The sequence below is a fragment of the Rhinolophus sinicus genome, linkage group LG05 (genome assembly GCF_036562045.2).
Source record: "Rhinolophus sinicus isolate RSC01 linkage group LG05, ASM3656204v1, whole genome shotgun sequence".
NCBI lineage: Eukaryota > Metazoa > Chordata > Mammalia > Chiroptera > Rhinolophidae > Rhinolophus > Rhinolophus sinicus.
Genome location: NC_133755.1, coordinates 86336796 through 86350539, shown reverse-complemented (window position 1 = coordinate 86350539; position 13744 = coordinate 86336796). Strand labels below are relative to the sequence as shown.

At 38.2% G+C, this 13744-nt stretch overlaps 1 protein-coding gene across 1 annotated transcript in view; it reads left to right on the top strand.

Annotated features, from left to right (window-relative positions):
• Positions 1-13744, top strand: part of DNAH8 (dynein axonemal heavy chain 8) — a 358656-nt gene that overhangs the window by 267034 nt on the left and 77878 nt on the right. The window contains exons 75-80 of the mRNA XM_074332879.1: positions 5041-5196; positions 6695-6877; positions 9875-9980; positions 11707-11959; positions 12058-12214; positions 13673-13694. Coding sequence (XP_074188980.1) covers positions 5041-5196; positions 6695-6877; positions 9875-9980; positions 11707-11959; positions 12058-12214; positions 13673-13694 — 877 coding nt within the window. The remainder of the gene's footprint in view (positions 1-5040; positions 5197-6694; positions 6878-9874; positions 9981-11706; positions 11960-12057; positions 12215-13672; positions 13695-13744) is intronic.

The following is a 13744-nucleotide window of genomic DNA, read 5'->3' as shown; positions in this document are numbered from 1 at the left end:
TTACCATTTAGTTTATGTAAAAGAAAGTTTGATATTTAGAATATTCCATTTTCTTCAGAATGTTTACTTTCTCCATTCCCATATTACAGTCAGGCCTTTACTCTCCCCCCTTATATGTTTTGGTTGCCACAAATTATCCCTATTGATGCGGGTCAAATAGCCTCCTTCATATTTCTTGTAGTACAGGTCATGTGTTAGAAAATTCCCTCAGTTTCTGTATGTTGGAAAGGTCTTTATTCCTTCTTCATATCTAAAGGATATCTTTGCTGGGTATATTATTCTTGGCTCATAATTTCTCTCTTTCAATAGTTTGAATATTTGATTCCAGTCTCTTCTGGCTTGTAGAGTTTCTGCTGAAAACTCTGATGATAATCTAATGGGCTTTCCTTTGTAGGTTACTGTCTTCTTTTCCCTGGCTACCTTGAGGATTCTTTCTTTGTCGTTAATTTTTGACAGCTTCAATACAATGGCCTTGAAGAAGGCCTGTTGGGGTTGAGGTAATTAGGTGTTCTATTTGCTTCTTGGAGTCGAGGATCCACTTCTTTCCACATGTTTGGGAAGTTCTCGTTGACTATTTGCTTGAATATACTCTCTTTTCCCTTCTCTCTTTCTTCTCCTTCTGGTATGCCCATTATTCTTATATTGCTCTTTCTGATGGAGTCAGAAAGTTCTTGTGGAGTTCTTTCATTTCATTTAAGTCTCAAGTCTCTTTCTTCTCCCATCCATGTCATTTCCAAATTTCTATCTTTGTCACTGATGTCACTGATTTTTTTCCTCCATCTTGTCAACTCTACTACCTAAGTTGGCTATTTCATTCTTTGTTTCTTCTATTGAGTTCTTAATCTCCAGAAATTCTATTTGGTTCTTTTTTAAAATTTCAATTTCTTTGGTAAAATGTTCATTTTGTTCTGTGATTGTGTTTCTGAGTTCATTAAACTGCCTGTCTGTGTTTTCTTGCATCTCGTTGAGTTTTTTAAGAACTGCAATCTTGAATTCTCATATTTAAGATTTAAGTCACATATTTCCATGTCTTTAAGTTCACTTTCTAGAGATTTTTCATTTTCTTCCTGAGCTGTCTTGTTACCTTGGTTATTCATGGCAATTAATGATTTATTATTTCTCTTCCTAGACATCTACAGGAGTGGGTTTTCCAACAGGTTGATAGAAAGAGTCTTTCTTTTGTTTTCCAGTAGGTGTTGGTTGAATGTTTTATTTTCTGTCCAACTGCGGTCTTTTATTCTCTCTCACAGTGTAGTGTTATATTTTCTGTGCACCATTCCAGCTCCTCACACAATGGTGGAATTTCCTGGAAGGTGGGCTTCTCCTCTGTGAACATTGTTCACGTGTGTCATAGGGCGCCACCTTCATGTGGAGAGCTTTTGAAGTTCCAAATCTCTTACTGCACCAGATTCAGAGCCCGTGTGTTTCAGCAGTTCTGTTTACTCCTGCAGGGGTCCGCCCAGATAGGTAGGGACAGGGGCGGGGTGAGTTGTGAGAGGTGGCCCAGAGCAATGGCAGCGACCACCACCACAGCCGGTCCTGCTTCCATGGCTCTCTCCCCTTTGTCTGAACTAGTTGGGCTGTGACTCCGTGTCTGTGGACCACAGTTCTCAGAGCTGCAAATATTCTGTTCTTTTGGTCTGACACTGCTACTGTTCCGTTTCTAGCACTGGGCAGGTGGGGGCAGGGCATGCTCTGGGAGGGTAGGGAGGGGACGGCTAGTCTCAGTGCTTAAGGCTTCCGTTCTCTGTGGCAGTGAGGGCTTAAACCACCGTTTTTAGTCTTCTTCCCTCAGTCTTTGCTCGGAGGTCTCTTCCTGAGCATTGGGTTCAGCTGTGTTATATGTTGTCCCCTCAGCTCTGTGGGCCATAAGCAGAGCCCTAGCAGTCCAAGTTCTTCCCTCTCCCACAGCTGCGGTAGTTCCGGGATGCAGGGAGCTCGGAGCACTGAGCTAAGTCTACGTCCTGCACTCACATGGCCTGTCTCTGCACTTCTCCCTTCCCTCCTCCCCCACTCAGGCAATTTGCCCACCTTTAGGTGATTTCAGTAGTGTGCCTCTTTGTCTTGCCTGTCTGCTCTGCAGGGAGTCCTCTGTGGAGTTATAGTTGTTCAATTTGTTGTAAATTCCAGGTGAGATTTCAAGAGGCTCACCTCACACTGCAATTTTTGTGATGTCATCCCTCGTCATCTTGATAAATACAGAAAAAACACTTGGTAAAATTCAATACCAATGCATGATAGAACTTCCAGAAAACTAAGAATAGAGTATCAGGTAAAGAGTATGTATATAAAGCCTACAAAATACACTGCATTTAATCGTGGGATATTGAAAGGTTTCCTTCTGAGATCAGTGCTTAGCCAGAAAGTGGACACTGCTCAGTGCTCAGGAGCACCCCTAGATACTCCCACCTCATTAATACTTTGAAACACAATGCATCAGTCTATGTTTACTTAGAAAACCTGGAGGAATCCTAGTAAGGATCAGAGTGGAAATAAAGGGGAAGAGTGAAGGGAAATAGAGGCCATGGAATGTAGTAGCTTCTGAGGAGCTGTGTTCACACAGGAGCTCATGCCAGTCCTAACCTTGTCTGGATCCAGCTCACTGTACATGCCCCTTATTCCATTCCTCTTGCCTCCTGCTAGCCTTCAGTAATGTCCTTCCCGATGCAACTCACACCCAAGAAGTAACAGAAATATGCTGGAGACACTTCCTCTTTAAGAAGTAACAGAAATATGCTGGAGACACTTCCATATTTTAAAAACTATTAACTGCTGGAATATAAGCAGACAGAACTATATTCTTCTTACTCAGAAGATGTTATTTTTCTAACTATATGGACCAGCACATAAATAAAAATATAAATAAAAACAAAATGAAACAAAATTATTTTTTCTCAACTTGAGAAGGAAAACAAAATGAAAAATGAAGCAAAAATTCTTCAGAGAAACAGAAATAAGTGAAAAACAACAGCAACAAGTTTTGTATGTCCACGGCACACTCCACCTGGGCAGCTTTGCCAAGGCCACCTTCAATGTCATCTCCAGAACCTACAGTTCTGACTTCTGGAAAGAGAAGGTATTCCCAGGTTTCCCTATAAAGAATTCACTACCTTGTAAAGATCCCAACATTTGAGTATTTGTGCAGATGACCCAGGCTCTGGTGGTGACTACCACATAGTGTTTCTACACAAGAAAAATCAAGTGAACTGAACCTGAAGTTATGACTCTAAAATATTATTTCAAGTTTATAAAAGATATTGAAGATGGTAAAAAATAATCTTAAATAAATTGACAATCTGAAAATTATTATTTCTTTACTTGTATTAGAGTTCACAAGAGAAACAGAAATAATAGCATAACTATGTATAGGTATAAATATATAGATATATATAAAAAATGTATTATGAGAGATTGGCTCATGGGATTATAGAAGCTAAGAAGTCCCATGATCTGTCATTTGCAAGATGGAGGTCCAGAAATGCCGGTGGTGCAGTTCTAGTCCAAATACCAAAGACCTGAGAACAATGAGAGCCAAAGGTCTGAGTCCTAGTCTGAGACAGAAGGCCCAGGAATCAGGAAGTGATATACAAGTGCAGAAGATGGACATCCCAACTCAAGCAGAGAGCAAACTTACACTTCCTCCATCTTTTTGTTCTCAGTGAGTTGGAAGATGATCACCCAAATTGGTGGAGGTGATCTCCTTAACTCAGTCTACCAATTCAAATGCTACTCTCTTGTGGAAAAACTTTCAGAGATATACCCTGAAATAATGCTTGCCAGCTATCTGGGCATCACTTATCCCAGTCAAGTTGATACCTAAAATGAAACATCACACTTGGGAAGGAAATCACAAAAATAGAATTTACTCCTTGGAAAAATGAGCATGACAACATTTAGTCTTATTGGGACCTTGTTTTGTCTTGTTTAATAAGCTAGTTAAAGCTGTTTGTTCAGATTCATTTACCTTATTAACTCATAGTAAAGGCCTTTCACAGCATAGCATTTGTATTAAAAATGCTATCCATACAGGGGAAAAATTCTTTCATGTGCAGGGTTTTTTGTTATTTCCTTTGTAACCAAAATAGGAAGAAGGTAGACTTATTTAATTTTTTAATTCCACATCTTTTTTTCATAGCAAGTGAGAGATGATGTCTTTTAATTTCACTCTCCTCATCACTTGCTCTCCCAATGGATCTTCCTTGTGTCTTAAGATCAGCATCAACAGTAACATAAAGGCTGTACTTAAATTCAGAGGATAGACTATAAGGAGATAGATAGTTGAGGACTGAACCTTTGGGAATCCTCACACTTAGACAGGCAGAAGGATCAAAGGAGAAGTTAGAGTTCAAAGCCAACTGGCTCATGCAAAGATCATCCAGCCCAGTGTGTCTATTTTAACTAATAACAAACATTGATCTACAAATGGGAGAGTCTGCCAGGCATTCAAAATTCTAACTAAAAATTTTTTTCTTATATTTTATAAGAATATTCTTTATATCTTACAAACATATAAAAAGTGAATATGTAGTCTTTTAGGTTGATTTTATGGAAAGTATCATACTCCTCCATTGTGCCACTGTTAGAGACAGGATACCTGGATGGACCCTTGGTTTGACTCAATATATCATTTCTGACTTTTATGCTCTTTTTTTCTTATCACTTACTCATCTCATAGAAGTGCTGAGAAGGTAAGTGCATATCACAAATATGCAAATTACTTTGCTTTCGCTGAGTAATTTTAGCTATGTAAGTTTAAAAGGATTGATCCTTGATTGCTGCTCTTCCATCTGTAACTCTGCTGAGGAATACCATTTGATTCTCCTCTTTCAATCAAAGAGAACCCATTATACCTCCAGGACTTGCATAAATCATGATCATGACTCACCAAGTTTTGAAAATTAATGTTCATTTGTTACTTTTATTTTTTATAAACAAAGCTTCTTATATAGTCCTCAAAATTCTCAGTCACCTCTCAGTTTCCACTTAGAAAGGGGCACATTCTTTCTAACATTTATATAGTGATGAACTCTTTATTTTTAGGTGACATCTCTGAACCATAAATATTTCCGCACACACTTGGAGGACAGCCTTTCCTTGGGCCGACCCCTTCTCATTGAGGACATTCGTGAAGAGCTGGATCCAGCCCTGGATAATGTATTAGAAAAGAATTTCATTAAATCAGGCACCAGTTTCAAGGTGAGCTTTGAAAAAAAAAAAGAAGAAGAAAAGAAAAAAGAACAATGGTGACATCTACTTACCTTTTTGAGCATAGCAGTAAAGGCAATTTCTTTCAGGTGGTAGTATTTGGTACACTGGAAAATAAATAATTTCCAAACTCATATTCAGTGTTTATGCAAAAAACATAGTATCTTGGTAAGAGTAGCCATTTGGCCAAAACTAAATAACATATTAAGGAAAGACATTGTCTAGTCATAATAATAAGATATGAGTGTCACACACAGACACACACACACACTATATGTGTGTGTATATATATATATATATATGACTTTGCATATATATATACACACTAATTTGCATATATATATACACACATAGAGTAGCAATTTCAATAAAATTGATTTTGCAAGCCATATATACATCTATATAATAAAACCTGTATTTTCTCACTGGAGAAAATGGCATTTTAATAAAATCTGTGGACATTGATTTGTTCATTTCTCTCTTTATTAACTTTCAGTCTAAAGTCATGGACTTTGCTGGAAGCAATGGAATACTGTTCCTAGTTATTGGTTATAATTGTTTGCAGTATGTGTTTCTTTTTTAGTTGATGTCATTCTCTACCTTTAGGCTTCTTTGGCTTATATTTTTTTTTTTATTGAATGACAGCATTTCTAATTGCATATTTCACTTTGGACAACTTAATTTTATGATTATTAGTGACTAAGTAACGAATGCAAGTTTTCTCATTAAAGAAAGATAGATTTATTTAGAAAAAATTCTTCATAGTGTGGATTCTTTTATATAAGTATGCCATACTTAACTGCCAGAGAAGGCTGTAAAATCACTGTTTCTAAAGGTCTTTTCAAAGACCCCATATTTTTCTCTGCAATGTGAAAGCATGGGTACCTGAGAGTGTGGCAGCCCCTTAGTGGTGTGGTTTTCATTCACGTGCAGGATTAAGGTTAATTAAAGGTTTAAGTCATTTTAAAATGTTATAATTTCCATCAGAATTTTCCATAGCAAAACCTGTTGTTTTTCAATATACTGCAGATTGTAGTGTTTAAGATAAATGCTATATTTCTGAAAAAATATGTTGTCAATTTTTCTTTGAAAATTTCATTAACCCTTTCAGTTGTCAAATCTGCTTCAGATATGACTGAAATGCAAAAAGAAATAACACTGTCTATTCACATGATAATTTCCATAATAAGAAACAATTTTCTCAAGTGGAGAAAAACAGTCAAATCTTTGACTGAGTTTTCCTTTATTCAACATTTGGGATAAATTTTTAATTTAATTTGCTTGGTGTCATGACTAAAAACATCTTCAAGCAGGACCACAAATCTAAATTATTCTAAAGGAATAGGCTTTAGTATAAATTTTACAACTTTCCTTTGCAATTCATTCAAGTTTCACAGCACTGACCTATGGTAAATTCTTTCCTAAATTGAACCTATATTCCTTGTCCTGTCCTTTAAGTTTTTTAAACTTTATATTTGAATTGATATAGGTAAAAATCGGTGATAAGGAATGCGATATCATGGATACATTTAAACTTTATATTACTACAAAGTTACCAAACCCTGCCTTTACCCCTGAGATCAATGCTAAAACATCAGTCATTGATTTTACCGTTACGATGAAAGGACTTGAGAATCAATTACTAAGGAGAGTAATTCTAACAGAGAAACAGGTAATAAATCTCTCAAGGTAAAGAACTTAGGACTTATAATAAACTATAATAAATGTTTTAAATGTATTGAGAAATTGTTACGCATATGGAAAATAATTAAGCAACTCCTATTTACCTTTGTTAACATAAATATTTGTTTTACAGTCTCAAGTCCTGTCAAGAAATCATGTAACCAACTCACCTCTTCTCCAACTCCAAACACACACACACTCACACACACCACTCTTTCCACTTCCTACTTCTGTCTTTAAACCTTTGGGTATATTGACATTAATATCTATAGTCCTGTGGATGGATAGTTTGTGCTATACCTGAAAAATTCAATAACATAATGATCCTGGAGAAAAAGAAATTCCTCTGAATGAGTATTATTACCACTACAGTAGTTTCAACTACTACTGCCTGAGAATCTAATAATATAGAGAGCCAATCTTTTATTTTAATTACATGAAATTTGCACTAAAGCAGGGAAATTATTTTACAAGGTTAAACTAATTTTAAGATAAAGCTCAGAAAATAGTAAATGTTATGCATAAAATATACTTGCATAAAATATAATTTCATATATTTGCACATATAAAATATATTTGCATAATATCAGAGAATGTTTATATTTGCTTAAATATGATTAATTTTAGTAGTAAGGGTTCAAGGAAAAGGCAAGATTAGAAATAATAAGACCAGAGAGGCATAAACTGGGAGGGTGAGAAAGACTGGACAAGGAAAGGAGGAAAGGCAAAAGGTATGAATCGATGGTCACAAGCACAGAGGAAAGACATTCAAAAAGGGAAAGAGAAATGATACACCAAAGAAGGAGAGAGACTCAGTAAAATGAGGTGGAAAATGCTACCTCGTTAATAGAGATGGTTAGCTTGGGGCAGGCCCTAGGAAGGCGGCCAGCCTGATGGAAGGAAAGGGGCACAGTCCCAGCTTCCACTCTGACTTGCTGTTTGATCTTAGTTAACAACAAACAATTCAAGGCTTATGCAGCCCAGAAAGGAAATACGTTCCACTTCCACAACCAGGCAGAGAAGACGTGGGCCCCTCAATTCATTGCCTCCATCACCTCTTAGGGCTACATGGTGTCAACTGTTGAAAATTAGTCCTTCCTTCATGGTCTGCCTGGTGCTGTGGTCTGTTCTGGGTGATGCCACACTGGTCGGAACCCCCATGCAGGCTGTGCTAACTTCTGTCAGGCGGGCCACTCCCCTGTGTAAGGAAGGCTACAGTCCATGTCCCCAGAGCATCCCACACCCATTCTTTTGGGCCTTAGCTTTTTCTTCAGGAGATACACTAAGGTGCTCACACCAACCTGCTGGAAGGAACAAAATGCGCACGTAATCTGCAGGAGGACATCCTGACCATAATGTGTAACCCTCCTGACTCCTGCTCTTACACTCCCGTTTTACAGATGAATAAATGAAGATTGGAGAGAATCGGGTTTTAACCTAACCTATAAGAGCACATGGACTTCCCACCCTGCCAAACCTCCTGGATAAACTTGACCAGTCATGCTGTAAATCTCACAGATGTCCACTGTACCATGACACTTGTTTCTGTGCACATATTTTTATACTGCCATCTGGGGTGCCTATTTTAATGAAAACAATTCATTAGCTATTTCCCTGCAAACAGCCATGACCTTCCTCGCCACCCAACAAAATCCTGCAAACCTCATAGTACAATGGCAGTGTACACTGGTCTTGGAGTTGGAGAACAAAGGGTGTTGGGCCTGTCTCTGCCAGTAACTAGCTGGGCCTATTACATTGGGATGTTATTTGGAATTCATATTTCTGGGTCTTCCGTTTCTCCAAATGTAAAATGAAGTTGTTGAACCATATTCAGCACACTTCAATTTAACAAATGTTTATTGGGTTGAGTCCCTTCTCTGCAAAGCCTCAAGACAAGGGCTGGCAAGGGTACGAGAACGAATAGAAGTTGCTGCCCTCTAGGTGCACAGAATCTAATTAGAGGGACATAATCTACACACAGATTGTGATGCAAGTCAGAGAAGATATGCAGATGAATGGTGTGCTGTGGCTTTTGATTGACGAACTGGTTTAGGAAGACTTTCTGAAAGTGGTGGGATTTTTGAAGCATTTTTCAAGAAACATTCTCAACTAAGTAGTTTAAAAACACCTTTTAATATAATTCTAAGTACAATATATGATGTGTATAAGATCAGAAAAACAGTGCTATAAACAATGCTATAGAGCCAATTTCAGTTTACTGTATACTGTATATACTGTTTACTGTATATAACAAAGACATTATATCCATGTTAAATTTCCTGAGTTTGAAAATTGCACTATGGCTGTGTAAGACAATGTCTTGGTTCTTAGGAGATTGGCTAAAGCTTTTAGGGATAAAGGATCATAACATCTGCAGATAGTTCAGCAATAATAATAATAACGATAATGATAAGATATATATATATATATACATATATATGTATATATATACACATACATACATATATATCTCACAAAGAGTGAAATAAAGCAAAATGTTACTTGGTAAATTGAGGTGACAGGTATACGAGAATTCATTGATAAGTCTTGCAACTTTTCTGAAAGTCTGAAATTTAAAAAAAATATAATTTAAAAAACACATAATTTATGTAGGAAAAAAATACCTTCCAAACATCAGTTTAACTCTGCTGGAGGAAGGAGCTGCAAAGCAATGGAAAATGGATTTGTATTGGCAACTGGCTGTGGCAAACCAGGTACCTGGAGTACCCATAGGCAGGTACCCAGCCAAGAGCTCACACTTGGCTTGCATAGCCTCTTGGCTTCTTGATAATTGATTAAAAACTGTCCAGAGAAACAAAGATACAGAAAGATAGATCTGCCTGCCTAATAATAGTAATTTCTTCTGTCATGCAAAAGGCACTTTGGTTTAAACTTTTAAAAATTGATAATAAACACTAGTAAATTGAATTTGCCATAATAACTGGTAATTAAAGTTGTAATGTTACTTTTTGTTTCTTAATAACAGGAATTAGAGTCTGAGAGAGTTAAACTTTTGGAGGATGTGACTTTTAACAAGCGGAAGATGAAAGAACTTGAAGATAACCTCCTCTACAAATTAAGTGCTACAAAAGGTAGTGTGTTATCAAGAAGTAAGCAAATAATAGGTTCTGAATAGGGGTATGTTATGCCCTCTTTTCAATGCCCTTATGATTACAGATGTTAGGAAATAGTTGTCAATGCAAAAATCAGTGAGGCAATTTCCATCTAGACATTAAAGAGGGATGACAGAGAATCTGATTTTTGACTTAGCAAATGGAGTCTGAGCATTTGAGAATAACAACAGTTTTCTTGATATAATTGCTCTCTCCTGAGAAAAATAAGGACTCCCAGTAGAGGTAGGTAGCTCATAATAGGCTAATTTGCTTGCCCAAAGGAAATTAATGTGCTCAATCTACGTTTTTTTTAGATTGACTCTTTCATTTGTCATTGAAATGCATTTACCACAGTGGGTTATGACGTTTGTAAACTCAATTGAAGGCACTTAAGCACCCAAGGCCCAGCTTACTCTGATCTGACTTGCCTCCCTTTTAGAAGTCAGGAATAGAGTCTCCTCTGGGCAGTCAGATCATCATACCACACTCTGATTTGGGGATGGACTCTCTCTGAATATTTGAAAATATTTTATCCAAAGAAAAAAAATCAACAAACACTATATTGCTCTATAGTAGACAAATTAGAGCAACCTGAAGTCCACCATTGATTAGCAGTCTCATAATGAATACTTGCCAACAGCACTTTAATCCTTGGATTAAAAAAAAATCTTAACTTCCTCGAAGTACATTCTGCATCAGTCTCACAACACTCTCTAGCACCACTTTTAAGGTGACCTTGGGGAAAAGTCCTTGTGTTCTGCCTTACTTGCACTGCCTGAGCTGGTGAAGTTGTCCATCTCTTGGTCCAGTGACTTCTCCCACCATTTGGATACCTCTGGGTATTCTAAATACTAGCAAGGAGAGCTGAGGGCTCCTCACCAACCCAGCCAGAGTGTGCTGGAGGTTAATCACAATTTGGACTTCCATAATACCTGTAGCAGGCCCGCCAGAGTGACTCAGCACCTTCCCATAGCACTCATTCTAGGGTAGACCGGAACACTGCTATTTGCAGATATCGCAACCATTAGCTCAGCATGTCCAAAGTGTCTTTCTGAATCTTAAAATTGAAGTTATCATCATAGATGTGTTATTTCTATTAAAAACACTAATGAAGGCTAAAACTAAAATTAGGATTTTTGTTCCTGGTGAGACACTTCCACTAGCCCCCAATTTACTCTTGTTAGAGGCACAGAGGGACCAGAGTCCTCAGTGGCAGGGACTGTTCCACTACAGCAGGAGCAGAGAGTGTACCATTCAGCTGCAAGCTGGTGTGTAACATTTGGGTCAACTCCCACCATGAGAAAAGCTGGCTGGACAAACCAATGACGCTTTGGAGGAAACCCATACGGTGATAATGGAGGTGAAAGCCACAGCACATAAGGAACAGCTGAAACCACCGGGGTGAACGGAGACATGATTTTGTCTTCACACATTTGAAGACCAGTCATATGGGCTGCCTTGAGGACGCCTTTTTGCAGATTTCCAGGCAGAGTTGGGGGGAACCCCTTGCCAACTACGTTTAGAAGAATTCAGGCATCAGATAGTAGTTGTACTAGAAGCCTTTTGGTGTCTTAAGATTCTGCCCACTACCCCGTGGGCTTTGAAGAAGTGGAGTTGAAAATTAACAGGATGCTTTCAGAAGTAATGCATCTCGCCTTTCGGCTTGCCCATCTCATGATCTACAGTCTTCCTGTTTGGTTTTTAGGTTCCTTGGTAGATGATGAATCTCTCATTGGTGTCCTCCGAACCACGAAGCTGACAGCAGCTGAGGTCAGTGAAAAGCTACATGTGGCCGCGGAAACGGAGGTCAAGATAAACACCGCTCAGGAAGAGTTCCGGCCCGCGGCCACCCGCGGGAGCATCCTCTACTTCCTCATTACGGAGATGAGCATGGTCAACGTCATGTACCAGACCTCCCTGGCCCAGTTCCTAAAGTTGTTTGACCAGTCCATGGCCAGGTGGGGCCTCGCTCCAGAGCAGTCACTTAAAACGTGTGTTTGTACATACTTGCTTAGAAAAAGCTTTTCACTTCTTTGGTTTTTAAAATGCCTTGCAGATCTGAGAAGTCTCCACTACCTCAAAAGAGAATTACAAATATTATTGAGTACCTGACATATGAAGTTTTCATATACTCCGTCAGAGGCTTGTACGAAAATCACAAATTCCTCTTTATACTCCTCATGACACTGAAGATCGATCTTCAGAGAGGAACAGTGATGCTGATGATATGCTTTTTGTTGCAAAAGAGCAATTAATTCCTTAAGCAAGGGAGCATAATGACTTCTAAAACTGTAAAAACGGCGCACTTGTATTTCAGATTTGAAGTTAATCCTATTCATTGCTTATCTCCATGTTAAAAGTATAATTAAGACGACCAAAGTATTTTCATTCAATTCAGTGAAACAAATATTTATTGAGCATACTATGCAAACCCACCATGCTACTGTTCAGGATACAAGTATAAATCAGACATTGCTTTAAAAGAAGTAACAGTCTCATAATGGGAATAAAGATAATTTAAAAAATAACTGCAAAATGAGGCAAAATAAACTAAGTGTTATTAGAGAGCTAAGAACAAAGTGTTAGTGTTTAAAGGAGGGAGAGATTACTTGTGGTTCATGAGATCAATACAAGCTCCTTAGAAAATATAGCTTTGCAGGTTAAGCCATTAATTTTTCTGATTATGTGATACATTGGGAAAATGTTCCAATTATTATTTTTTTGCTCTTTGTATGTAGTTTAATAAATCATTTTCTGGCTGTCCCCTCCCCCAAAGGAAGAAAGTGGCATTTGAAATGGACCCTGAAGGATAGATAGAAATGAAGGGACCATCCCATACTGAGACAGAACAGCATGAGAGAAGAAACGAGTACAGTACGTAAATGTGAGCCTTGATTCCTAAAGGAAGGATTTTCTTGATTTGGTGAAATAATGAGTTGTGTGAGGTGGCAGTGTGGTCCTTTAGCAACCTTTTATTGCCCTTTAGGAAGATGACTTTTGCAGACAAGTATAGGATTAGAGAAAAGAGGATCAAAGGAGTCTGTTCTAATCTCCCCATCCATTGGGTAAAAACAATGGCAATGGAAAGGAAGAAACAGATATAAGGGTAGAATGGACTGGATGTCAGAGCCAAGAGATGGGTCAGAAATGAGTCTAAGGCTTCTGGTCTGTGCAAAGACTTCCAGTCTGGTTGGTTGAAGGAGGAACTTGTTTGAGGAGTGTTAGAGTAGGGAAATAAAGAATGTGATTTTTGTGACCTCGGTTTAGTCAGGGCAGGCTAGGTTTTGTGGCCATAAAAACAATACCAAAATTGCAATGGCTTAACACAGCAAAGGCATACTTCTCATTCACTCGCTGTCCCACATGCTTGTGATGGTCACCCAGGAATCGAAATTGCTTTCATAATTACTATGGTGGAGGAGTGGGATGCTGGCTCCTAAAAGTTACCCCATGTGTGACACATATCACTTACACTTCTATTTCATGAGCCAAAGCAAGACGTATGGCCACATCCAACTTCAGAAAGAGCACAGAAATGCAATCCCCCATCTGCTTGGGAGAAGGGGAAACTGAATGTTTTGAACAGGCCTGATGACTACACAGACATATTGCATTTGAGATAGCCAGCAGATGGTTGCAAAGGATAGGCCAGACAATTTAGAAGTCAGAAGATAGAGCATAGAAATAACCAAAGCCATGGGAACAGATATCATCTAGGAAGAAAATGTAGAGTATTGCCAAGT